The 26,126-nt window shown below is 37.3% G+C and overlaps 1 protein-coding gene across 3 annotated transcripts; it reads right to left on the bottom strand.

The window, feature by feature from the left end:
* Positions 1-26: 26 nt before the first annotated feature.
* On the bottom strand, positions 27-25,775 carry rad21b (RAD21 cohesin complex component b). Of its 3 annotated transcripts, XR_012394655.1 has the most exons (15): positions 25,692-25,775; positions 23,760-23,947; positions 18,599-18,728; positions 18,416-18,515; positions 18,194-18,300; positions 16,600-16,809; positions 16,320-16,445; positions 12,525-12,656; positions 11,304-11,527; positions 10,743-10,896; positions 7,516-7,661; positions 5,683-5,847; positions 3,558-3,641; positions 467-3,001; positions 27-413 (listed from the first exon to the last, which is right to left on the bottom strand). XR_012394655.1 is itself a non-coding variant. In XM_005159782.6 (14 exons), the coding sequence occupies exons 2-14, from the start codon at positions 23,901-23,903 to the stop codon at positions 2,810-2,812; spliced, it is 1,914 nt and encodes a 637-aa protein (XP_005159839.1). In that variant the 5' UTR covers positions 23,904-23,947; positions 25,692-25,775; the 3' UTR covers positions 27-2,809. The 3 variants fall into 3 exon arrangements, 2 of the variants coding, with proteins under 2 accessions (XP_005159839.1, NP_001038585.1); XM_005159782.6 differs by having other exon boundaries at positions 27-3,001; NM_001045120.2 differs by lacking the exons at positions 27-413; positions 25,692-25,775 and having other exon boundaries at positions 2,810-3,001; positions 23,760-23,903.
* Positions 25,776-26,126: the final 351 nt, after the last annotated feature.

Genomic DNA, 26,126 nt, shown 5'->3' on the forward strand with positions numbered 1-26,126 from the left:
CTCTAATGGACGGATGAATGATAGAGTTCTTCATTACTTACTGTTTATTACAAATTTGGCATGACACGGTTGTATCAAGTCAGGGATACAGGCAAATTACGTCAAGTAATATTTTTAAAACAAAATAAGATTTAAAATAATATCCCTACTAAAAAAACAGTGGTTGACCAGGCTGGTTTTAGAGGGGTTTTGGCCACTTCCAGGCGGGTTTTCAGCCATTTCCAGTCTGGTCTTACTGATGAGGCTAGGAGCCCAGCCAAAACCAGCTATGTCCAGCTTAAACCCGGCTGGTTTTAGCTGGTCATTTTCCAGCCTTACCAGCTAAGACCAGGCTGGTCAACCAGCTAAAACCAGCCAACCGGCTTAGGCTGTTTTAAGCTGTTTTTTTCAGTAGGATAACATTATATTTTTAAGTGGTTTCCAAGACATTTAATAGCTATTGACATATAAAATAGAGTGTTGTCATATAGGTAACATCAATAAGACCTATGGACGGCTTTAAAAAGTGCTTGCACGATTACAAAAACTATCTTTACAACAAATGGCACAATATTAAGCAGTGCATATCACAGTAAATAACATTTAGTGTTTAGTTGTCTGATAAACACGCAAAACTAACAATGCTTTTGGCTGAATGTTCACAACACTGAAGAGTTTTTGGAAATAATATCGTAGTAGCTTTCAACACTAGTTTAGCTCACAATTCATGGTATAAACAAAGTATTAGCTTACACTACTAGCCTAATGCTTATTACTAATTAGCTGTTTATTAATAGTTAGTAAGGTAGAAGTTGGGTTTAGGTTTTGGGTAGGATTAGGGATGCAGAATAGATCATACTTTATAACTACTAATGAACAGTTAACATCTTAACAATATGCAGGTAATAGCCAATAGCATAAATTGTGACCTCAACTAAAGTGTTACCAAAACATGTGACCTAACATTTCATTCACTGCATTTTTGTTTAAAGAAACACACACTTCATTTATCTTTGGAGCAGCTAAAATGCTATCTTTTCAGATTAAATAGCAAAGAAACACTTTCATGGAAGTTAACATAAGTATGTTGCATGTCAACATTAAACTCAAAGCATGCCAAAAAACAGGACCAATTAAATAACATGAAACAACATGAGTATAAAACCAAACTGAAGGCCTCTGCAAGTACATGCAATGATTGAAATTACAAATATACTTTCATACGAAATCTACAATCCTGTTCTCTAAAATAAGCACTTCTATTAGGGTGATCAAAAGCATTAGTTTTTTAACCTTAATCAGGTTAGCTTTTCCCCAATGTGCATGCTTGCAATGGAAAACTACTATAAGAAGCACTTTTTCATCATTATAAAAGTATTTTTTTCTCATTTGAGACAGAGAGCACATGTAATCTACATGGAAAAATCAACCCAGGCTCATTGCGGATACGTACCCAGGTCTACATTTCTGGGGACAGCGAAGTACGTAACTGGAGGTATGGCTGCTTGCAGTTTTTGCAAATCCACCAGAGGCCGCTGTGTACGCTTTTTAATGATCTCAAATTTCTTTGATGCGTCTTCTTCTAGTGTACATCCACCAGAGGGCGCAATATACACAACAAAAGACTCATACTGAAAACCTACTTCTACATACATTTCTGGAGACAGTCAAATACATCCCAGAAGCTGTTTTTTGCTGTTTTTGCAAATCCACCAGAGCCCTGTGTGTATGCTTTTTCAGATCTCATATTTCCCCTTGCGAGTGCCATTCGCACCTGCTGTTCTCCCAGAGGCCGCTGTCCACTGACTGTTTGACTGACTGAATGACTGACCAATCGACTAACCCCCCTAATCCTTCCCCAAACCCAACCAATAGTGTTTTTAAAAGCACCGACTGACCCACTCACCCACTTCCCTAAACAAAACCAACAGTTTTAAAAAGCAATCCAGAAAAACAAAAGCCCTCGTCTGATTTTTACCATGTTTTCAGATTTTACCACATTCTCAATCTGTTATTTACTTGTTTGTTTTATTTTTTGGTTCTGTTTTTGTGCTTTCTGGAACCATTCCCCACCGAACTCGAACCCTGTCATCCCGGTCAACTCCTCTCTGCGTGTCAAGTCCACAGACGTACATGGCGACCTAACTGGACAAACTGGTAACAGCGAGGAAAGCCGTCCATACGGAGGTAGTGTTCGTTTTAAAAACGAAATGCAGCCATATGGACTTCTGGCTACATGATTTGCGATCTCCAGAATTGTATATAGGGCTATGTTTTCAGAATGAGCCTATGTTGAATATAGACTTCAGCTGACCAGACCAGCTTGCTGTCAACCGACTGACCCACTCACCCCAATCCTCACCCCAATCCTAAACCCAACCGATAGTGTTTTCAAAAGCAATCTAGAAAAAGAAAAGCTGTCGCGGCTTCGTGATTTCACCACGTTTTCATCTTGTTGTTTATTAATTTATTGTATTACCTGGTTTCTGGAACTAATCTTCGCCGGACTCAAACACTGTTGTCACAGTCAACTTTCTACCGATGTACGCGGTAAGCTACTGGGCAAACTGGTAGCACCAGAAAAACCGTCAACAAGTGGGAAAGCGGTCAGCTGGTAGCGCTAAAAGGAACAGAAGCTGTCGGTGGCTTCACACCGCCCTGTATCGTTTATTTTACCTCTGGCTACATGATTTGCGCTCTCCAGAATAATAGACAGGGGTGCGTATCCTGTGAGCCTGTGTTGTGAAAAATGCACATGCACGGATACACATAACACATCATATACAAACAAAACCATTAAAAAGAATCAAATCTGTTGACTGTAAAGAGTCTATATGATGTGAAATCTGGGGCCCGGGGTGGCGATGATGTCGCTGTAGGGCTCGTCCTGTCGCAGCTCCACCGCCTGCTGTTTCTTTAGCACCAGAAAGCTGTAGAACTTAGCAGCCGCTTGCTTCTTGTTGTTGTTTCTGCACAGGTCCAGCAAGCTGATGGATTCCGCTCCAGTCTTAGCAATGACTCTCTGGGCAAAACAGAGTGTATTTATTGACATAAAATCCCTTTGTGCTTGATATTAACCTAAATACAGGATTCTCACACCTTTTCCAAAGTCAAATAAAGCTTTTCAAGCACTTTTCAGATGCATTTACAAAGATTTCCAGTATTTTGGTGTGGCAAATGGCATATTTACATACTTCATCACATTATATCAGATGCTACTTGTTATAGTATTCTACAGTACACTATAGTATTCCCCAATCCCAACACTGAATTATTGTAATTTACTCCCTTAAATGTAATTTACTTACATCATAAATGTGCCATCTTTTATTTTAAATTGCTATTTATTTTAATTTCATGCATTGATCACTCATGAAGTGGTAATCTCTATGCATTTTGCTTTGATTTTATACAGAAGTTAATTTTTTTATTTTATTCAAATAGTTAATTATTATTACCTCCTATTTAGTAAGCTCAATTATTATTATTATTATATCAATAATATAGCAACCTAATTGTATTTTTAAGCAGTTTCAAGCACTTTATCCAAAATATAAGCATTTTGAACTGTGTCAAACCTGTAAACCGTGAAGCATCTGCTGCGTCCTCTTGTTCCACCTCCTTTCCTCCTGATCCTGGTCCCCGCTCTGACCTTCTTCCTCCTATTACACACAAATTCAGATTTATCAGCATCATCTGATAGGATGATTTTTTTATAAAGGGAAAAGTGAGCTGTAAAAGCTAGAAAAGTGAGATATTTATTGTCTACAATAAGTTACAATAATAATACAAAAAAACAAGGGTACAAAGTCATTGACTGCATGTTGAAAAATAGCATCGACTCAAAAGGAGTTTATAATTCAAGTTATGGGTATATCCATCTTTATTTTTTATGTTTATAAAGTAAGATTCAGGGGTGATACGGTGGCTCAGTGGTTAGCACTAATCTCCTCACAGCAAGAAGGTTGCTGGTTTGAGCTCCGGCTGGGTCAGTTGGCATTACTGTGTGGAGTTTGCATGTTCTCCTCGTGTTGGCGTGGGTTTCCTCCGGGTGCGCCGGTTTCCCCCACAGTCTATGCGCTATAGGTGAACTCAATAAACTAAATTGGCCATATTGTGAATGTGTGTGTGAATGAGTGTGTATGGGTGTTTCCCAGTACTGGGTTGCAGCTGGAAGGGCATCTGCTGTGTAAAACATATGCTGGATGAGTTGGCGGTTCATTTCGCTGTGGCGACCCCTGATGATTAATAGGACTAAGCCTAAGGAAAATTATTGCACGAATAAGAATTAGACTAGTAATATCACATAAGCAAGAGTGACATTTTAACTAAATATCAGCACAATTACATGTATGATATCAGTTTTATTTCATTTCACGTAAACACTTTACAGTTTACTTGACAGTTAACATTTTAGGCACTCTATTGTTAGTTTTTTCAGTTTTTATTAATATAAAAACAGTTGAATAATAATAATAAACTTTATTTTTGAGTTGAAATCAATTAGGCATCTCAGAATAGGGATGCAACAATTAAAGATTTTGGTTGTTCGATTATAGTCTAAGGAATAATCACGGTTTCATGATTATTGTGCATTCATTCATTTCAAAACACTACTAGTTTAGAAAATCACATGAAAACTCCTTATATTTAATGTGTTATTTATTGCTGCTCAGTAACTAAATAATTCAACACAAAATAATAATACAAAAAAAACAATAGTTAAATATTTTTTGGCATTTAAACATAAGTAATAAATTTACACTGAAAATAAATGACAGAAAAATAAATAAATAAATAAATAAAATAAGTATAAATAAATAATATTTGTCTAATGTAAATCTAAGCATCATATTAGCTAAGTATTTCCCTTTCAAAGAGAAGAAATTTAGTCAAAGGCTGCTGAACCTCTGTCTGAAAGGCACTTTTGATCGACAATGTTATGAGCTTGTTTGGTATTTTCATTTGAGTTTTTTTCTCTTTGGAGTAGAAATGTTTGTATTCCATACAAAGCATGAAGCTGATTGGTCAGTTCTTGTCACGTGACTCCCAGTGCACGCACTGCATTCTTTCAACTAGGTGCCAGTAGTTACCACTAGCAACATCACTCCGAATATGTGAAAACTTGAAAAAAAAAAAAAAAAACTTGACAAGTGAACGACCCTTAGGTAATAGCCTCAGCCATAGTTAACTCAGTGTGCGTGGGCATTAGCCTCGGTGTACAAGCTTGGAACTTTAAACTAGCACACAATTGGCATAACTTTGTTTGGTTGCTGCAGTTTTATTTTATGCAGAAATGCAATGATGAGAAGCCTTTATGATTAATTAACCTTGACGAATCAAAGCGCGGTTAATAGTGAAACCAGTTAATCGTTGCATCCCTGTCTCAAAGAGATTTGTTCCAGAATGCAACTGTATTTTAAATGAATCAATCAGTTTTTAATGTTATATTTACGTATTCATGACAGTCCTAAAAATGCCAACAAAAAAATAAAAATAAGGTTTAATTATTGCTATTATTATTAAAAAAATTGTTTAAAAATATTGATATGATCTTTAAAAAACATCATAAACAGCTCTACTATTAAGATACATTATTATAGTTTGTGCTGAACATTTTAAAGTGTTTGCAGATTTGTCTGTACTAAACAGGACTTGTTTTTTTCTTGATTCACTAAACTCCATGATTTGTGGTCCCCTCACCTCCTCTTCATCATCGTCATCCTTCTTGTCTTTGCTCTTCTCTCCTATCAGGTCGAGATCAGGGATGAGCTGTGCGATGTTGACTGGTTCTTCAGGAGGAAGCTCCACCTGTGGCAGGCTCACGTGTTGCGTAGACACAATGGAGGAACGATCATCCTCCAGCATCTGCAGAGAAATGAGCCACTGGGTTAGACAAACCACAGACAGCGGGTAACACGTCGTGATTTTTCCTGGTAAATATATTTCTAAAGAAGCTGTTGACATTGCTCCAGGTTTATGTAAAAACTTAAAGAAATAAAACCAAAAAATGAATTCAGAAAAATTAGTTATGCCTCATAACGATGTATTTATTATTTTGTAGAAATGTTTTTTTTGGTAACAACGCCTCTTGTATGGAGAATGGAGCCCTATGCACAAGATCAAGGAATGGTTGGCTGGTAATTTCTTACACTTGAATGAATCAAAAACTGAAGTACTAGTGTTTGGTCCTGCGAGGCTCTGTGAATCTACAATTAATAAATTAGGTTCGATCAAGCCTAAGGTCCACAGTCACGTAAAAAATCTTGGAGTTACTTTTGACACTGAGTTAAAGTTCGACAAGCAAATAAACTCAGTCGTCAAAAGTGGTTTCTATCAATTAAGGAACATTGCCAAATTGAAGCCTTTTCTTTCTTTTAAAGAGCTGGAAACTGTCATTAATGTTTTTATTATGTCCAGACTGGACTACTGTAACTCTTTGTATTCTGGAGTTTCACAGGCATCAATAGCACACCTGCAGCTGGTCCAATTTAGAATTCAATATAAGTTATTGCTACTTGTTTATAAAAGTTTGCATGGTCTGGCACCGATTTACATCTCTGAGCTTCTTCACTGGCACACTTCATTGAGGCCAATCAGGTCCGAAAACAAGTTTCAGCTAGTTGTCCCCAAAACACGGTTGAAATCAAGAGGTGACAGGGCTTTTTCTGCTGCAGCCCCCCGACTGTGGAATGGTCTGCCTTTACAGATCCAGTCATGTTCTTCACTTGGTGCTTTTAAGTCTCATCTAAAAAATCACCTTCTGTCTCTTGCCTTTGATTGTAATTAATTAATTTGAATCTGTTTTATATATTTTGCTTAATTTTCATAAATAGGTATAGATTTTGTATGCTGGCCGTTTTGTAAAGCACTTTGGTCAACATCTCTTGTTTTTAAATGTGCTCTATAAATTAAGCAAACAAACAAACAAACAAACAAACAATATGCATTGCTCTGGTGTGATTTTTTTCAAGAGTTTTCAAATCTTGATGGTTCTGTAGGTCTCATCTATCAACTCTGATCTTTAGCTACTATTTTTAATTGGATTCAGCTCAGGGGATTGGCTGGTCATTCTAGCAGCTTTATTTTCTTTTACTAAAAAGCAGTTGAGGGTTGTCTTGCTGAAATGTCCACCCTGGTTTCTTCTTCATCATCTGCTAATGACGATGTTGGACTGAAGCAGCTGAAACTTATTTACACTGACAAAGGGCAGAACTGCGGAATAACTACTAAGAGATTTCAGCTGCTGTCTGGGCTTTCCATGACTTTTCACACCTCCCTTTCTTCATGTGTTCAATACGTCATTGTGTGATTTCATTTTATTACTCATAACTTCTTCCTAAACTAATTAGTTTAGTTTTCATAGCATGACAGGATTGCTTTCTTTCTTACTGACCTCTGGTGAACATTTCAAGTCAACAGCACCTTTACAAAATATGTTTTTTGAGAAAAATAATGCCAAGTTTTATAATTATTTCCCATCTGTATAAACAGCTTTAAAAGCTAGAGTGAAATTATGAATTTTCACAAGCTCACAGGCAAGGCAGGCTCTCCGTCCTGAGCTTTGCGCTTTTGTCCGCGGGGTCCAGATGGAGGAGGCATGACGGACTCGTCGAGGGTGGTGCGACTGCCCTCCATGGCTGAAGCCTGCAAAACACTGGGCTCCTCCAAGATGGTCTGATCTGCAAAAAAGCCAAACACGGGCATTAGTGAAAAACTACTGGACTACTGTACAAAAATTGGGGTTACATTTTTGAAGGAATTATTAGCCCCCATGTACACCCTGCTGTAATTTCTGTTTAACAGTGAGAAGATTTCTTCAACACATTTCTAAACTTAATAGCTTATTTTATAAAGATTAAAAAAATATATATTGCCAAGAGACTAATAATATTGACTGGCAATTAGTGGTGTAACGAATCTCACGGTTTGGATCAAATTATGTTTTTTTAGTCATGGATCAGACCATTTTTTAAATCAACCAATAAGGGGAGGAGAAAAATAATCTGCTTTTTATTTATTACAGAGACAGCACTGCAAGACACTTTTGGTTTTAACAAACACAACTTAGAACCTGCATTTTTATCTAAAAATAAAATGAAATTATCAGCTGAATAAAAATAAATTGAAAAATTCACTGTTACTACTACTGTTGCTGATAACGCTAAATGTAGAAATCTAACATTATCATTTGTACAAGCCATGTTAATTTGTAGTCTCAACTTCAATAAATGATTCCGTTTTTCACTCATAAAGCTTCAACTTTCATTGCTAGATGATCATGTTTTAAGAATTATTCAGTGGCATATTTTTAATGGCCGGTTGTCGTCACCTTTTGTAAATAATGTAATTGCTGCCGACAACTTTCATTTTTGAGCATCGTTAAATGCATATGACTGTGATTTTAATCTTTACCATAAACATCAGTGGTCTTATATAAACTATAAACTGTTATCCCAATACTTCTGTGTTTGTAACTTCATAACTAACTCAAAAGACTAAAGACTAGGGATGTAACGGTATTGTAAATACCGTCATACCGCAATATTAATTTTTTTCGATATTACCGAAGTCGCATGACTCGGTAAAACTATAGGTCTTCTGAGAAAATTTGCTCAGGCGAATGAAGCGAACGGGAGGTAGCGAAAACTACAATACCATTCAGCCCATGCTTGACCATCATGCCTTGCGGTCTGTTGTTGCTACAGATCCAGTAATGCGGAAATGGAGTGTGCTGCTAGAAGCGGGGATGAAAAGAGCTGGAAAACTCTAAAGCAGGTCGCACACCAGAAGCGCCGCTCGGCGCGTACATGACAGATTAAAGTATCGCACACCAGACGCGCACATTCGAATGATATTTAACATGAAACTAATCAGATGGCGCTCTGTGGCGCGGCTGAAAAATGAACTGCGTCCAGAGCCGTCGCCGGGCGCCGCCGACAGCCGCCGACTTGCGGCGCCGGTGTGTGTATCCTGATAGAAACCTATGATTAGAATTCTAAAATACATGGTGCTGCGTGGCGCTGCGCGGCGCGCCGCCGAGCGTCGCTTCTGGTGTGCGACCTGCTTTACACGCACAGTTCAGTCCTGCATTATCTCCGTGTAAGTTCAGACTTCGCAAGTTTGATCAAGGCTGCAGTCTCTTCTTCTCAGTTTGATATGGAAAAGCAGATTATACCGAGGACACGGGTAAATCTTCAAAGGGAACAGTGTACTTTATAACTTCATTCACATCACCCTGGCTTCGTTGTTTCACTTTCTCAACAATAAAATGTAAACATGATTTAAGGAACTGCCTATTTTCATTTTAATATTAGCAACTTAGACAGCAGACATGTTGAGGCGTCGTCACTGTGGATATTTATAACAAAACGGAGCCGATAACAACTGCCTCCTTTCAATTTCAGTGAAAATACGAAACACAGCCTCTCTTTTGCCGAGTATCAGTTTTAAGAATCGATAATGGCCATTTTAAAAGTATAACATACAATAAGTTTATACATTATAGGAAATAAAGGCGATCAGTCAATATACAGAATGTACGTGGTTACATTAATCATTAACTTATCTTTGCGCTCAGCCAAAACACGTTACCTGAGAACAAGTAATAGATTCCAATGCCCAAAGTCAGGGAATATGTCGTTAGATAAAGACAACAAGATAAATGAAATATCCCGTTTAATAAATATAGTGAGATTAGATCCAGTGGGAGATGCTTGATGAGAAGTCCGACTAGCAGAGCTCTCATCTGGGTAGATGGGCTGAGTGTGATTAAATGTTGAATGTGATGAGTTTTCAACAATACTAAATTGAAACTTTATTTTTTTACATGGTTTAATAATTTTTTGTTATTAAAATTGAAGTTCCTGTTTCAAAGCTTACAGATAGATGGCTAATTTGTATGTCATTGACACTTTTGGCACTTTTTTTGGAGTATTTTCATAAGTTTTGTTTTTTCCTGTAAATGATTCAATAAATACCGTACCGTGACATTCATACCGAGGTATTACCGTACCGTGAAATTCTGATACCGTTACATCCCTACTAAAGACTCAATCTCTTTCTTGAATTTTAAATTAAAATATTTTTTTTTTTCTTGAGGGATTAATAAACATATGCTAATCACCATCATTTATAATTAATGTTGTGTGGGTGTTGAGATCCCGATCTTTTAATGATTAATCGTGCAGCTTACACTGAATGAATTTCAAGCTAAACAAGTAGTGACATAAAACCCCTTTAATAACCTAAGAAACCCACCACATCCTGAATAACCTTCCACAACTTCTTTCATCATCATTATATTTTACAGGAAAGCCTTAACGTTTTCATACATGTGATTTAAATGACACGATAGGTGATCTTTCTGCAATCTTTACAAATATAGGATTAATCTACCAGTAAAAAAAGTATTTATCCGCAGGTCACGTGAGTTCCGAACTGTAGGTTGTGATCTTTAAGAATCACGGATCAACCGTGATCCGTTACACCCCTACTGGCCATACAATGTAATCACATTTAAATTTAATAATTTAGCAGATCCTAGTGTCCAAAGTGGTTTACAAAAATCTTAATAAAATATTTAAAAAATTGTAATTTACTCTGTTTTGATCTGTGCTGTAGACATCAGTATTTATAATAGTATTATTTCACTAATTGTATATATTGTCCACGATGGTTTTATAAAAATATCTGAATCATGCAGGTCTATATAAGGCAATCAGAAGAATCGTCAATGAAATCAGTCGGTCAGTCAGTCTCACCGATGATGTCTCTTTGCTGATTCAGGGCTTCTTCTCGTGGCACTTCAGGGTTTTCCAGGTCTTTAAGGAACTCATCCAGACTGTCTGCTTCTCCACCCTTCCTCCTCTTCCTCAGCTCATCGGGCACCAGAGGGGTCAGGCAGCGAGTGAACATCTGCACATCAACATTTACTCACAATGTATTCTCCCTCAAGTGCTTCAAAACATTCATACACATATTTACTAGTAAAATTCAATGACTTTTCCAGGGCTTTCAAGTACATCTTCATGACCTAATATTTCATGTAATGTCTTCATATATGTGGTAAATTATAAGAAAAACAATGCAATGTTTTTTTCTAAAACTTTTCCAGGTCTGGAAAATGCCATTCCAGGTTTTTCATGACCATATGAACCCTTTATATCTATTTAAATAGTCTTAAAAAGCACAATAGGACACCCTTATTAGAAAGACTCCAAAAAAACCAAAAAAAAACAGAAAGAACCCAGGGAGCTTGGGTATTTTGTTGCACTAAAGCCTGTATTAAAGTCTCCCAGTGTGTGGCAGAGATGTGTTCTGACCTTGAGCAGTCTGCTGTTCCAGAGGGGCTGAGCTGGCAGAGAAAAGAGCTTCTCCACGCCACCGGTTTCCTTCCACATCATCAGCTTCTTGGTGGGGGGAGCCAGATCCAGCGTGGTCACAATGTCAGAGTAGTCACTCAGCTGGGCACGGATGGTCTTACTGTCCAGCTCCTTCACACTGTCCACAATCAGCTTCCTCTTCCTTTTCGCCTTGGTTTCCTTCACTAATCATACCAGAGTTATGATGGAAGTTTTTCAAATGTTGACTACTGTACAGCAGCTGATATAGGCTACCATTTATACCATAATTTGAGTTTTTATTTTTTAAAATGATCTAAATCAAGTGAAATGTCTTTAAATCAAGTACTTTTTTAATGCAAAAGTCAAATTTAAGCATATAAAATATATTTTCCCAGCAATAATATTTTGCAACCCAGGCTCATTGCGAATATGTACCCAGGTCAACATGGGACAGGGAAATACATAACCGGAGGTACGTCTGCTCACAGTTTTTGCATTTGCAAATCCACCAAATCTCTCTCGTCAGTCCTCTTCTCGCATAAATCCACCAGAGGGCGCAATATACACTACAGCTGACCAGGCCAGCTTGCTGTTGACTGACTGACCCACCCACTCCCTTCCCTAAACCCAACCGATAGTGTTTTCAAACGCAATCTAGAAAAGAAAAGTCGCCGCGGCCACGCCATTTCACCATGTTTTCAGCCTGTTGTTTATTTATTTTTTGCTTTATCTGGTTTCTGAAACCGTTCTTCATCGAATTCGAACCCCATCATCGTGGTCAACTCCGTTCTGCGTCCCAAGTCTGCCAACGTACGTGGCGAGCTACTGGGCAAACTGGTCACAGCGAAAAAGCTGTACACATGGAGGTAAGCGGTCAGCTGGTACCGCGAAAAGGAACAGAAGCTGTCATACCGCTCCGTAGCGTTCATTTTAAAGACAAAATTCAGCCAAACGTACCTCTGGCTACATAATTTGCATTCTTTAGAAATTTAGATGGGTACGTATCCACAATGAGCATTTGTGGAAATTTTGGCTAGCGAAAATGCCAAGTGGCTAGTAAATTTGGTAAATGACTAGCCACAGTGGCTGGTGAACAAAGAAGTTAATGTCAAGCCCTGGTTTATGTGAAGTATAGTTTTGCTGACTGGACTAAAAGCCACATTCAGAGCCCTGTGCTACTACTTTTCTCTTCTGACTGACCTGTGATGTCGATGGGCTCCAAAGCAAAGGCCTCCTCTTCATTGTGGACTAGTGTGGTCTGTTCAGTCTGGTCTGTCATGGTGGGCAAAGGCTCCACAGGGCCAGAATCAGGGCTGTCTGGACCTCCTGCAGCTATCGGATGAAATGTAAGAAATAAAATTACTATGCAAAGTACCAGACATAAAATAGATATTGGCTAGGGCTGGATGACCAAAATTTTATTTAAGAAGTATGAGAAAGTTTATTTAATGTTAAGGTAACGATATCTTTCATGATATAGGATTTTATAAAGGTAATAATTCCAGAAAATGTACAAAAACACTTTATGTAATAAATAAGCTTGAGTATTTAAGAAAAGAAAAGGATTTGATCTTATTTGATTATGTTGTATTTGATTTTTAAACATAAATATAGTAAACAAAAGATGAACTAAAAATTTCACTGTACATCACATTTCACAGTTAGTTGTTTTTTAACAGACGATATGATTATAAATAAGGTAACATTAAGAAACTGAAGTAACATATTCTCACAGATATACAATATATCCCAGGTAAGTAACAGTAAAAGAAAACTAAAATAAAATTGTAAAATAAATATGTAAACACTTCAAGGACACTTCAAAAATAAACAACCGCAGACTTGGCAACACTTCCAGTCTCGCTGATTGTGAGATTTAGGGATGCACCGATGCCATTTCTTTGGAAGCGATCCGATCACGATACCAAAATTCTGAGAATCGACCGATACAGATTCGATCCCAATGCATTTTTTTTTAAAAACATAATACAGTTTCTATAATTCTGGTGATAAACTCAAATAATTTTATCCTCTTATGCAAAAATAACAGACCTAATAAACTTGGCTACATTGTTTGAGCATTCATTATGACCTTGATATGATCTGTTGTCGTCCAGCTTATGTTTCCATTTTTAATATTAAGATTTTTCTTTGAAATCTATAATAGATACCACTGTTGATCCTAATCGTTGGTAAAATAATTAACCTTTTAAAGCCTGATATTTTCCTGCAGGTTTAATGGAGACTAAACAAAAACTGTCTGAGGCCAGTTTTACCTAATAAACTTTCCCTCACCTAAACTCACTGTAAAACAAGGTCCACTTGTATGCTTTAGCGCCAAAACAAAAAATGGCCTGTTAAATAAAATATGAATATAAATAAAATGACAGTGAAATATTCACAGTTTCAGAGTAGCCTATATTAGGCTAAATCATTTCTGTTAATGACAATCCATACTGCACCCGTCAGATTCACTTTTATTAATAAACTACTTTGACTACAATGAGCCAGGCTTTGCAAACTATTCGCAGCACTTAAAGTGTTCTCCTTAGTCAGAATGATGAGAGAACAGAAACTCATTGTGAGAGCGGTTTTACAGAGTGACGAACATCATGTCTATGCTGCCGGTGCGTGAATGACGCGCTTGACGCATCACACAGCGCGCAGTCCTCCTGTATCTGCGGATACTTTCAAAACAACAGCACAAAGGGAAGATATCTGTGTGTTAAGGATCTGTCCCAATGTATTATTGAGCCTTTTCTAATTTAAAGTGTCAGGTAGCCCTACTTTCTGTGTGAAGAGCAGGTAATAACCCACTCCACTTCACTCCAGTGTTGTGAATGCGATTTGCTGATTTAACAGACACAGAGCAACATGATTTAGAAACCAAAATGAACCCATTTAATGCCAAACTGCATCCATTTCTCCACTAATTATTTAAACTAACAGGAACAAATAGTTTTGGAGAAAGTTTTTCCTGTTGTTATAAACGAACGCGACACGCAGTTTGAATTGTGAATGAAAGGAGAATGATTGACAGGCGCAGCGGAGGGAAGAGCTGAATTGAACATGAATGTAACCACTTGAATATTCATCTGTACTTTCAGGGTATATGCAGAAATCCTAAAAATAAGTTCAATACCTTTCAAAGACTTTTTAAAGACCTTCTCAGAATATTTTAGGACCTCATCACCACTTCAAGTTCTAATTAGTATCAAACCTTTAATTTAATAACCAGTTGTTAATAAACGGTTGTAGCTTAATAAATGAATGGAGCACAACCATGCAACAGAGCTCAGATAAGCACGGAAGAAACAAAGCTTGAAAGAATAAATTACGTGGTGGTTTTCAGCGACAGGTTTCAGCCACTGTTTAAAATTTTGCAGTCTGTTTCCCACTATGGTTTCGGTACATGTGGAGAGCATCACATCCCCTACCCGCGTTTGTCGTAAATTAAGTGACATCACCTGGAAGGAGGAGCTTGGCCGGACACGCCCCGGCCTGAACCAATCGCGTGGATTGTGCGTGTCCTTGTTAATATTAGGAGATAAATATATATATTTATGCTTTTTTGGAGACAAACACTTTGTACAACGCTTGAACAAAAATTAAGACCTCGTAAAACTTGGATTAAGACTTTTTAATACCTTTTAAGGGCCTTAATTTTCTCATAATAGATTTATTAACCTTTATTACTTTAAATACATTAAACTATAGAATGGCTTTAGAACATTTGGGATATGGTAGGCCTACATGACAACTTTCTTGTGCCTTATAATAGGCTTCTTACATGGCTTTTGTTGGCTCATAAATTACACTGAATATATCGCATGTGCAAGATCGGAATTGGATCGGTACCAGCTGGCTGATACCTGATCCAACAAAAATATGCGGTATCGAAACGATATCTGATCCAAGTATCGGGATCGGTGCATCCCTAGTGAGATGGCCACACCCACTAATTTACATTTCACAGTATACTGTCATGTATTTGTGTTATTTGTGCTCTGTTGCTCTGTGTTTTTCCCCCTCTCTCTCTTTCTCGCTCTGTTCTCCCATTTCTGCTTTCATTATTCTCAGGTTCCGTTCATTGGTCCATTTAGCTGTCAGTCATTTCCTCCTCCCGCTTACGTCACATCCAATAAGCAAAGACCACCCGTAATAAAAGCGCGCATCAGACCAATCGCTAGTCCTCTCTTGACTTCAGTTTCTCTGCTTTTTTTTCCGCTTGTTGTGTTATTGCGTTGCGTTTAGAAATATCCGTCTAACTGTGTATTTTGTTGTTGCCCGTTTCTGTGTGCACGTTATCTGTCCGTTATTCCTATATCATTCCATTTCTCAGTTTACATTGTTTACGAGGCTTGGACGAAGCGGACAGGTAAGAAGATCACGTTACATATATTTTGCAACACATAGGACTACTCTTCTGTATAGTACATTAGGTTAGGGGCGAGCGCCACCCCTTGTACTTTTTGGACAAATAGATAGAGTAGACAGTCAGGACTCGGAAGACTCTTCGCGTGTTAATTATATTGTTTTCAGATAGTTAGTTAGCTAGATGCTTCTGGGAAGTTAAATTTAGTTTGGGTTTTGTACTTTTAATTTCTTTAGCACTGCCCACGTCCCTTCTGCCAGCTTTCTTGTTTTTTCCCGTCTTTTTTTTGTCTAAGTGTTGTATATATTGTAAATAGTATATTTTTGCTTACTTTTTCTCTATTTTGGATTAATTCGTTGTTTTTGTTCACTTTTGGGAATTTTAAATAAAAGCACATATTTTTGGTATTACTTTGGTTGTCTTTTGCACTTATTCACTGTTTATATAAATATACTTTAATTACACAAATGTCAAACCCCACCATCCCCTAGACTAACATCAGGGGTTTGTAATAATACACTGAATACAAAATTACTTTACGGCACACACTTCATTCTGCAGTAATACTGTTGTATTGACCAGCCCTAATGTTAACATATTTTATGTTATATGTTTCTTACGTGAAAGGTTGTCAAAATCATCGTCGTCATCTGCACCGTGGTCTTGGGGCATCATCACACCTTCAGGTATGGCTGGAGGATCGTCAAAAATACCCCCTCCGTCCTCATTGCTGAGCAGCTTGTCCACTGCAGATACAGAAAGCAGATCAGTATCAAAAGCATTATAAAGCTGGACTTCAGGCTTTTGCAAAAAATGCGAGCAAAAACACATCTTGATAGTCCAAAACCATAATCCACATAAAGCCTATACAGCGGGGGATATTATAGATGCCTCTATTACCCAGCATGCCTCCTTCAGTGCTCTCCATTGGATTGTCTCCAAAGTCATCCTTGTACTGGTCGTACTCCAGGTGGTTGGTTTTGTCAGCGATCTGTACGCTACTGGACTCTGACTCCAGCAGCAGGTTTGATGCAGATGCTCCGTGGATGATGTCCACTTCAAATGCACCTTCCTCCCGCATCATCTCCCGGTCGTCCATCCCAAAATCAGCTATCAAGAAAATATGTCGGTCAAATATCAGCTACTATATTAGGGAATACATGTGATCAACTTTTTAAGTTAAATATAAGTAAAATGACAATTTAATTTACGTTTATAGCTGTCATTCACAACTTGACGTTTAAACTCATATAACATTAAAACTGACATTAAATAAATCTGAACAATCTGTTGTCATTTCATAAATTTGGGATTCAGATTTAATGTAAGTAGAGCAGTGTAAACATTGTAAACTAAGCTTGGTAGATTCAAATAATGTAGTGTAAAAACATTGAGAAACATCAATATCTGTGTATTGTCCATTAATATAAAAAGCTTATCAGACATTTCGGTATTATGACGTAATATAAATAATGTGTAGTTTTATACATTATATTTATCTTCTCAAAATTAGCTTAAATTAGCAAATAAAACACAAGGTAGGCCTACTGGGCAAAATGGGGAGGTGTCTTTTAGAACTGACATTCATTTATTCAATTATCTTCACCATACTTAAGGTCTTGGTCTCTTGTTTATCCTCATAACATCCACGTGGGATAAAAGAACAGCATCTTAACGTGTATTTTATAACGCAATTGCCGTTTAATATATAGTAAATCCGACTCATTCTTTTTAAAATATTTGCCAAATGATGTTTAACAGAGCAAAGAAATTTTCACAGTATGGCTGATAATATTTTTTCTTCTGGAGAAAGTCTTATTTGTTTTATTTTAGCTAGAATAAAAGGAGTTTTTAATTTTTTGTGAACCCTTTTAAGGTCAAAATTGTTAACCCCTTTCAGCTATATATTTTTTCGACAGTCTACAGAACAAACCATCATTATACAATAACTTGCAAAATTACCTCAACCTGCCTAGTTAAGTTAATTAACCTAGTTAAGCCTTTAAATGTCACTTTTGGCTGTATAGAAGTGTCTTGAAAAATATCTAGTCAAATGTTATTTACTGTCATCATGGCAAATATGAAATAAATCAGTTATTAGAAACATGTTATTAAAATTATTATGTTTAGAAATGTGCTGAAAAAATCTTCTCTCCGTTAAGCAGAAATTGGGGGAAAAAATAAACAGTGGGGGTTGATAATTTTGACCAACTGTATATATACATATATATATTTATTTTTTCAGTTTTTACATTTAAAAAATATATAAATATGGAACACAGACGCCTGGAGTATATATCAGTAATAAAAAGCAAATCAGAAGAATAAATACAATTTTAAACTACATTCAATGGTTAAATTATTCCAAATAAATGTTTAAGTAAATGATTCAAATTTATAATACTATTTTACAATTATTTTACAATTTTTAAAACTTCTTTTAAAAACATTTAAAAAAATCTTACTGATCCCAAAGCAGTTGTGCATGCCTTACCAAAATCATTCTCTTGCAGGAGACTGAGGTTTCCCACTTCTTCTCTCATGGTGATCTCCTCCACACGGGACTGATTCAGGGTGAACTGTTGAGCAACGTCAATGTCGCTGCAATCCACAACACAGCATAGTCTCAACACCATATAACCACTTTTATATATATATATATATATATATATATATATATATATATATAATGTCTAAAAGTAAAAGCTGCACATACTCAAGGTCTGGAAGAGGTTGATCGAAGTCGTGAAACTCCTCTGGTAACGTGATGGCGTTGTACGCGGCTTCGCGATTCTCCTCAGGCAGGTCGACCACACCTGATTCAAACAGACCATAATATATCATCCATCTGTTGCGGTACAGCAAGATCAACTTCTGATGTGCTACAGCCACAAGTTACCTGGGCGAAAAGCCATTTTAATCTTAATAAAAGCCTCATTGCAGTCTGCCAGCAGGTACTTGGCTTTTCTGTGGTAGATCCTCACCACGCCCAGCAGTAAGTGACCAGAAGTACGGAGAGCCATTTTTACCTATCAAATTAAACACACGTTAGAAGTAAATGGAGATGCGTTAGAGAGCTGCTCAGTCTTGATGTCAATTAGCAAGAAATATTAGAGGGAGCTTATTTATAATGTGATTTTAGAAGGGAGGTTTTTGATTTATGTTGGAGTAAACTCTGGACTGTGAACATTATTTGAGGAGAGTTTCACTGTTTGTTCTAAATGTAAATTATAGGGTTGTGCGATACTCATAAAAAAATGATATCTACATAGTTTTTGGGAGATTTCTCAGTAGACTTTTTGAGCTAGATCTATAGAAAGTAGCTTATAGTAGCTATCAGGGGTGTGGAGTACCCACCAAAAATGATAGCTACATATTTTTGGGAAATTTTTTTCAGTAGACATGGCCGGTTTGAGCTAGAGACCTGCACGGTACCCGATGCACAGAGTAAATTTGCGGTCACACTGCACATTTCGCCCCATAGACTTCCTTTTATATGCATGCGAACGCGATAGAACAGAAACGCAAGCTCATGCGACAAGTAAAACTTCGGGCTGCAGAGAGAATTTGGCGGAAAACTAAAAATCCTGCACAGCTCTTAACATACCAAACTCTTCTGTCCTCTTTCTCAGCTGAGGTTACTTCTGCAAAGCAGACATATTACCGTCTGAAAATCAACAATGCCACTAATCCTCGCCTACTTTTTAAAACATTTTCCTCCCTCCTCTATCCTCCTCCTCCACCCGCATCCTCCACACTTACCACTGATGACTTTGCTACATTCTTTTGCACCAAAACTGCAAAAATCAGTGTTTAATTTGCTGCACCTACAACAAACACGCAGGGTACACCACCAACACCACACACACTCACCTCTTTTTCTCAGCTCTCTGAGTCTGAGGTGTCCAAACTTGTGCTATCTAGCCATGCAACCACCTGTCCACTCGATCCCATTCCCTCTCATCTCTTGCAAGCCATCTCTCCTGCAGTCATACCAACACTGACTCACATAATTAACACATGTCTTGACTCTGGTTTATTCCCCACTTCATTTAAGCAGGCTAGGGTAACCCCACTGCTAAAGAAACCCAACCTGGACCATACGCTACTTGAAAACTACAGACCTGTATCCCTGCTTCCATTCATGGCCAAGATTCTGGAGAAAGTAGTGTTCAATCAAGTTCTGGACTTTCTTACTCAAAACAATCTCATGGACAACAAGCAATCCGGCTTTAAGAAAGGCCACTCAACTGAGACTGCCCTGCTCTCGGTTGTGGAGGATCTCAGACTGGCTAAAGCAGATTCTAAATCATCAGTCCTCATTTTGCTGGACTTGTCAGCTGCTTTTGACACTGTCAACCACCAGATCCTGCTATCTACGCTCGAGTCACTGGGCGTTGTGGGCACTGTTATACAATGGTTCAGATCTTACCTCTCTGACAGGTCATTCAGGGTGTCTTGGAGGGGAGAGGTGTCCAACCTACAGCATCTAAACACTGGGGTACCTCAAGGCTCTGTTCTTGGGCCACTTCTCTTCTCCATCTACACATCATCTCTAGGACCAGTCATCCAGAGACATGGATTCTCCTACCACTGCTATGCTGATAATACCCAGCTATACCTCTCTTTTCATCCTGATGATCCCTCGGTTCCAGCTCGCATTTCAGCCTGCCTATTGGATATTTCACACTGGATGAAAGATCATCATCTTCAGCTGAACCTTGCAAAAACGGAAATGCTTGTAGTTTCTGCCAACCCGACTCTACACCATAACTTTTCAATCCAGATGGACGGGGCAACCATTACTGCATCCAAAATGGTGAAAAGCCTTGGAGTAACGATTGATGACCAACTAAATTTCTCTGACCACATTTCTAGAACTGCTCGATCGTGCAGATTCGCACTCTATAACATCAGAAAGATCCGACCCTTCTTATCTGAACATGCAGCTCAACTCCTTGTTCAACCTCTTGTTCTCTCCAAACTGGATTACTGCAACTCTCTACTAGCTGGGCTTCCAGCTAACTCTATCAAGCCTCTTCAACTGCTCCAGAACGCAGCAGCACGAGTGGTCTTCAATGAACCTAAACGAGCACATGTCACTCTGCTGCTAGTCCGTTTGCACTGGCTGCCAGTTGCTGCTCGCATCAAATTCAAAGCTCTGATGATTGCCTACAAAGTGACTTCTGGCCTTGCTCCATCTTATCTGCTCTCACTTCTGCAGATCTATGTGCCCTCCAGAAACTTGCGTTCTGTGAATGAACGTCGCCTCGTGGTTCCATCCCAAAGAGGGAAGAAATCACTTTCGCTCACGCTCAATCTGTCCAGTTGGTGGAATGAACTCCCTAACTGCATCAGAACAGCAGAGTCACTCGCTACTTTCAAGAAACGACTAAAAACTCAACTATTTACTCTCCACTACACTTCCTAATCTGCAATTGCCTCTCTGAATATCACACTAACTGTACAAAAAAAAAAAAAAAAAACTAATACTACTAATACTTCCCTTCTTAGACTTTACAGACCTGAAACTCGCCTATAGCACTTATTCATTGTTGCTCTTAGTTGTGAAAATTGCTTCCTTGTCCTCATTTGTAAGTCGCTTTGGATAAAAGCGTCTGCTAAATGACTAAATGTAAATGTAAGTTTCACTGTGTTGGAAAGTTCAAGCTCTGACCTGCGAAATCACATCATGTAATTGCATGAGACCAATCGACAATCAAAACATGACCTCTCTGTATCGAAATTCGAAATATGGACCAATCGTTCGCTTTTTTTAATGGTAATCGTCTAAGATAATTGTTATTGTTATTTCAATAACAATAACCATTTTGCAGCACTGTACGACAGACATTTGCATGCTCAAACTCTAGTGTGACCGCATCATAAGTATGTAGGCTGTGTGTGGGTTGCGGGTGAATATGTTTACATACAGATGCTGGACATATAATTAGAATATCTTCATAAAGTTGATTTATTTTACTAATTTCATTAAAGAAGTGAAACTTATTTAATGTATACATTTATTCTACACAGACGGATATATTTCGGTGCTTTTTTCTTTTAATTTGGATGACTTTGATGACAACTAATAACAACCCCAAAATCAGTAGCTTAGAAAATGGTGCTACACTTCATGGTTTCAACTACATTCATTCTTCCATGGCGGGGCGTAGGGCTGCACGCTACATTTTACGTTTCAGCATCGAAATCGCGATGTGCGTATCCGCAATAGTCACATCGCAGGAGGTGTGATGCAAATCACACACACAAAAAAAAAATTATATATATATATATATATATATATATATATATATATATATATATATATATATATATATATATAACTGCCATATTATTTAATTTATTGTAAAGTTAATTGTTTGGTAATTATTAGAACAAGTCTATCTTATCCACAATTTATTTGTTTTATAACATGTTTATTTTTTTAAACCACTCAGGGGGTTAGTGTTTAGCTGTTTTTATATTTTTACAATTTTGTGACAAGATATTTCCTTCTGTTTTGTAATAGTTGTAATAAAAAGGTTTGTAATTGTTGAATAAAAAGTTAAATTACTTATTTTGTCACTCGTGTTAATTCCTAAATGTGATAATAAAGTGTCATCTTTGCATTCACCAAATGAGCTCACCTTTATCACAGTAAAAACAACATTTAGAATTAATTTCATAACATATTAGATCCTGTTTGTTCAGTGTTTTTACTTATAAATTTTTTATATTCTATGAAAATGCTTAAAAAATTACCCAAATTATTATAGAATTATTTAATTTTTGAGCAGTTCAAAACTCCCGATTCTGAATTTCTAAATATCGCAATATATATCGCAGGGAAAAAAAATATCGCAATGTCAATTTTTTCCAATATCGTGCAGCCCTAGCGGGGCGCCACAACAAAATTCATCCCGCCACGGCTACATTACAACTTCTCATTCAAAACATTTTATTTTTTTAATAGCGGGTAATAATCGCTCCAAAACGTATTAAAAGATGAGTGAATAATGCCAGCGCGAACTCCTCTGTAACCGTAGTAATGCTGTGCATTATTTGTTTACCCCGTTATGGTTACAAGCTTACAGGCTGACTGACAGGTGCGTGATGCGTGAGGCCAGCAAACATGACGCATAGCCGTTTCACTTTACTTTAGGACGCATTAATATCACTTTGTAGGCCTATTAGAGACATTTATAAATATTTCTAGCAAATCTAATAAATGCTGGAGACATACTTGTTACATAAACGCACTAAATTGCACCTCAGCAGCGTTTATTTGAGAGCGCACAAGAAGATCTGCGCGCTCTTGAAGTGGCTTATATTTGAGGTGGCGTGCAAGAAGTTTTGTGCACTAGCAGAGGAAATCAGCGCGCAAGCAAAGAGATCTGCATGCTGCAAGCATGACATAAATGCGATCTCTGCTTCTAATACTGCGCTCACGACATTTGTCATTGAAATAGGGCCACAGGTAGTTGGTAGATCTGTGTAAAAAAGGCCTGCCGCCACAGCTGGAAAAAATCCTAAAGGAAACACTGCACTCTAATCAGTTCATTAACTCTAAACCCGTAAAGGCCTTTGAATGTCCGAGCACATTAATTGAGAGGCGAAGGGAAGGAAAAGATGTTGTAGAAATAAAGTGTACAAGCAAATTGGGATAACCGCACCCTGGAAAGAATTGTGAAACAAAACCAATTTAAGAATTTGGGGGAGATTCACAATGAGTGGACTGCAGCTGAAGTCAGTGCTTCAAAAACCACTACACACATACGTATGCAAGGCATGGGTTTTAGCTGTCCCATTCCTTGTGTCAAGTCATTGTTGAACAACAAAATTATAACTAATTATTATACTTATTATGTGACCAGCACCTGTATAATGTTTACCTCTATACTGAATTTATTCTGGAAATTGCTGAAGTGAATATAGAGAAATATATTGATCAATAAAAAGGCTGCAAGAGATTTTAGGCTCTGTCATGGCATTTAAAAACAAAAAATCACATGAACAAAACAAGCGAAAACAGCATGATTCCCAGAGAATCCATTAACCTTTGGAGAGATGATGCTCTCCACGCTGCTCTCCAGATTGCACTCAAACACATGTGCTTTGGTCAGCTTCTTATCCCAGTGGGCCGCCAGCCAGATTTTGGCGAGCGGCCCACGTTTGCTGAGGACAAAGTGGGCGTAAAACATCGTCCCGGCACCGTCTCACACTGAGGTGGTGGGGGACGCTGAACCTGCAGAAGAAAATCACAATTAGTAATTTGACTGATCTTTATTATTCATAAAAGCAAATATAAAAGTGGCAACGCTAAAGCTTTATAAGCTTTGCTGTTGGCAAATTTATTTATATTTATTCTGCTTTTTTCGGTTGAGCATCCATTTGAGACTTTTTCTTTTTTTACTTTATCATGTAAACAAACGTTCCTCTACCCAAGTGTAATATACAGAAATAATGTTATGGTAAGGCTTTATGCACTTCAGACATTCAAAAAGCTGACTATTAATCTGAATAAAACTTTAAAGTGTATTTCTGTCCTTATTTTAGGTAGTTACTGACATAACTCAAGTCTCAACATTGCGAGTAAAAACAGGTAAGTAAAAACAATGCAAAAATGCTTTTCTTACTTAGATTTTTTTGTCTTGTTTCTAGTCCAAATATCTAAACGTTCTTAAATCAAGAAGCATTTTCTAGACAAGCAAAACATATTGTCTTGTTTTAAGAAATAATATGCCAAAATGAAGTGAGTTTTTCCTCAAATCAAGCAAAATAATCTGCCAATGGGGTGAGCAAAATAATCTTGTTTTTCGATTTGTGATAAGATTATTTTGCTTAAGGTAAAACTCACTTAGTATTGGCATATTATTTCTCAAAACAAGACAATATGTTTTGCTTGTCTATAAAAATCAAAGTAAGAAAAGCATTTTTTGCAGTGAAGGTTTTATTTTACACAATAACAATTAGATATCTAATAAGAATATTACAAAATTTGTTTATTATTTTCAGAAATATAATGAATAATATTGAAACAAATTATATAAAGGCATATATAAAGCCTATATATATATATATATATATATATATATATATATATATATATATATATATATATAGACCATTCTGAGACATGTAAACAATAACAATGATCGTAACAATGATCGTTTTAATTCCCATAGCTTTGGGGAATCCAAAAAGCTCCACATATTGATAAATATTGTTATGATGGCTGTTTTAACATTAAGTTATGATTGAATTGCCTCTTGTTACAGTTATGAAATAGTTTGGCAAGCAGGAAATTTTTATGGGCATTTTCAATGACATCGTCCCACTGAAATGGTCCATATTTAATATAGTAATAGAAGTGTAGCAATAAAAAAAACCGTTCAATTCAATGTTAATAACGATGAAGTGTGTTCTAATTATATGTTGACATGTTTAACATTTCTAATAATATGCTTTCGTTTTCCAGAGTGAATGTTTTGCTAAAAGAGCTCTATGGGCAGATGAATGGGTGTGTGTGACTGTCAGTGATGGCGGGGGCCTGTGATGCGCGCACTTTGACTATACAGTGCGCGCACACTGTATGTTTATTATTACACTAACAATTATTCCGGCAATGTCACGGCCTATGAAATATATGACCATTTTAAAAATGTCAATGGACAGGCGTTTTGAAAGGCTGCAGCTAAAAGAAGCGCTAGCAGCAACGGTCTGCTGTCGCGAGATCCACATCTGCCTGGATCTGAGCCCATGTGCGGATTTCTCCAAGACGGCAAACGCATTCTGCATAGTCATTATTGCGTTAATAAAGCATTATTGTTTGTCCATAACACAAAAACGACTATCATTTAGCGCCTGTCACCTGTCGTAAGGAGACGGAATGGATTTTCTAGCAAGTTCCATGCCGCAAACGAATGGTTATGATTCCTGTGCATGCACTTTAATGTATTTTTACCTATGTTTTCTCCGAAAGTACTTACGCGGAACGGTCCTATCGTAGCTTTCCGTATTTAGCAACCGTTTCTATGGTAGCTTTCACTCTCCTCCCACTGTACAGTTTCACTAAAACAAACAAAATGGCGACGCCCCCTCCCGCCGCCAGACTGCGCTTTATGGGGGAAACCGATGCTCTTACAGCAGACATGAAGATGATTTTTTGTGATAATAACTGGATATTTAGAAGTGCTAATTTGTAGTTACTTTCAAAGACATCCTCTTTATTTGCAAACTGAAATATGGTCACCCGACTGAAACGCTTTTCTGTACATTAAACATAGCCTACATTAAACAAACTCTATGACTTTAACTTCCACCACAAAATTATATATTTGTCTTATTAAATGTCACATCTGTACATTTTATTTTCAGTGCTATCATGCTTAATGCAAACAATCTGCAAAGACTCCCTCATTAGA

This window comes from Danio rerio, chromosome 19, assembly GCF_049306965.1.
Source record: "Danio rerio strain Tuebingen ecotype United States chromosome 19, GRCz12tu, whole genome shotgun sequence".
In the NCBI taxonomy this organism is placed as follows: domain Eukaryota; kingdom Metazoa; phylum Chordata; class Actinopteri; order Cypriniformes; family Danionidae; genus Danio; species Danio rerio.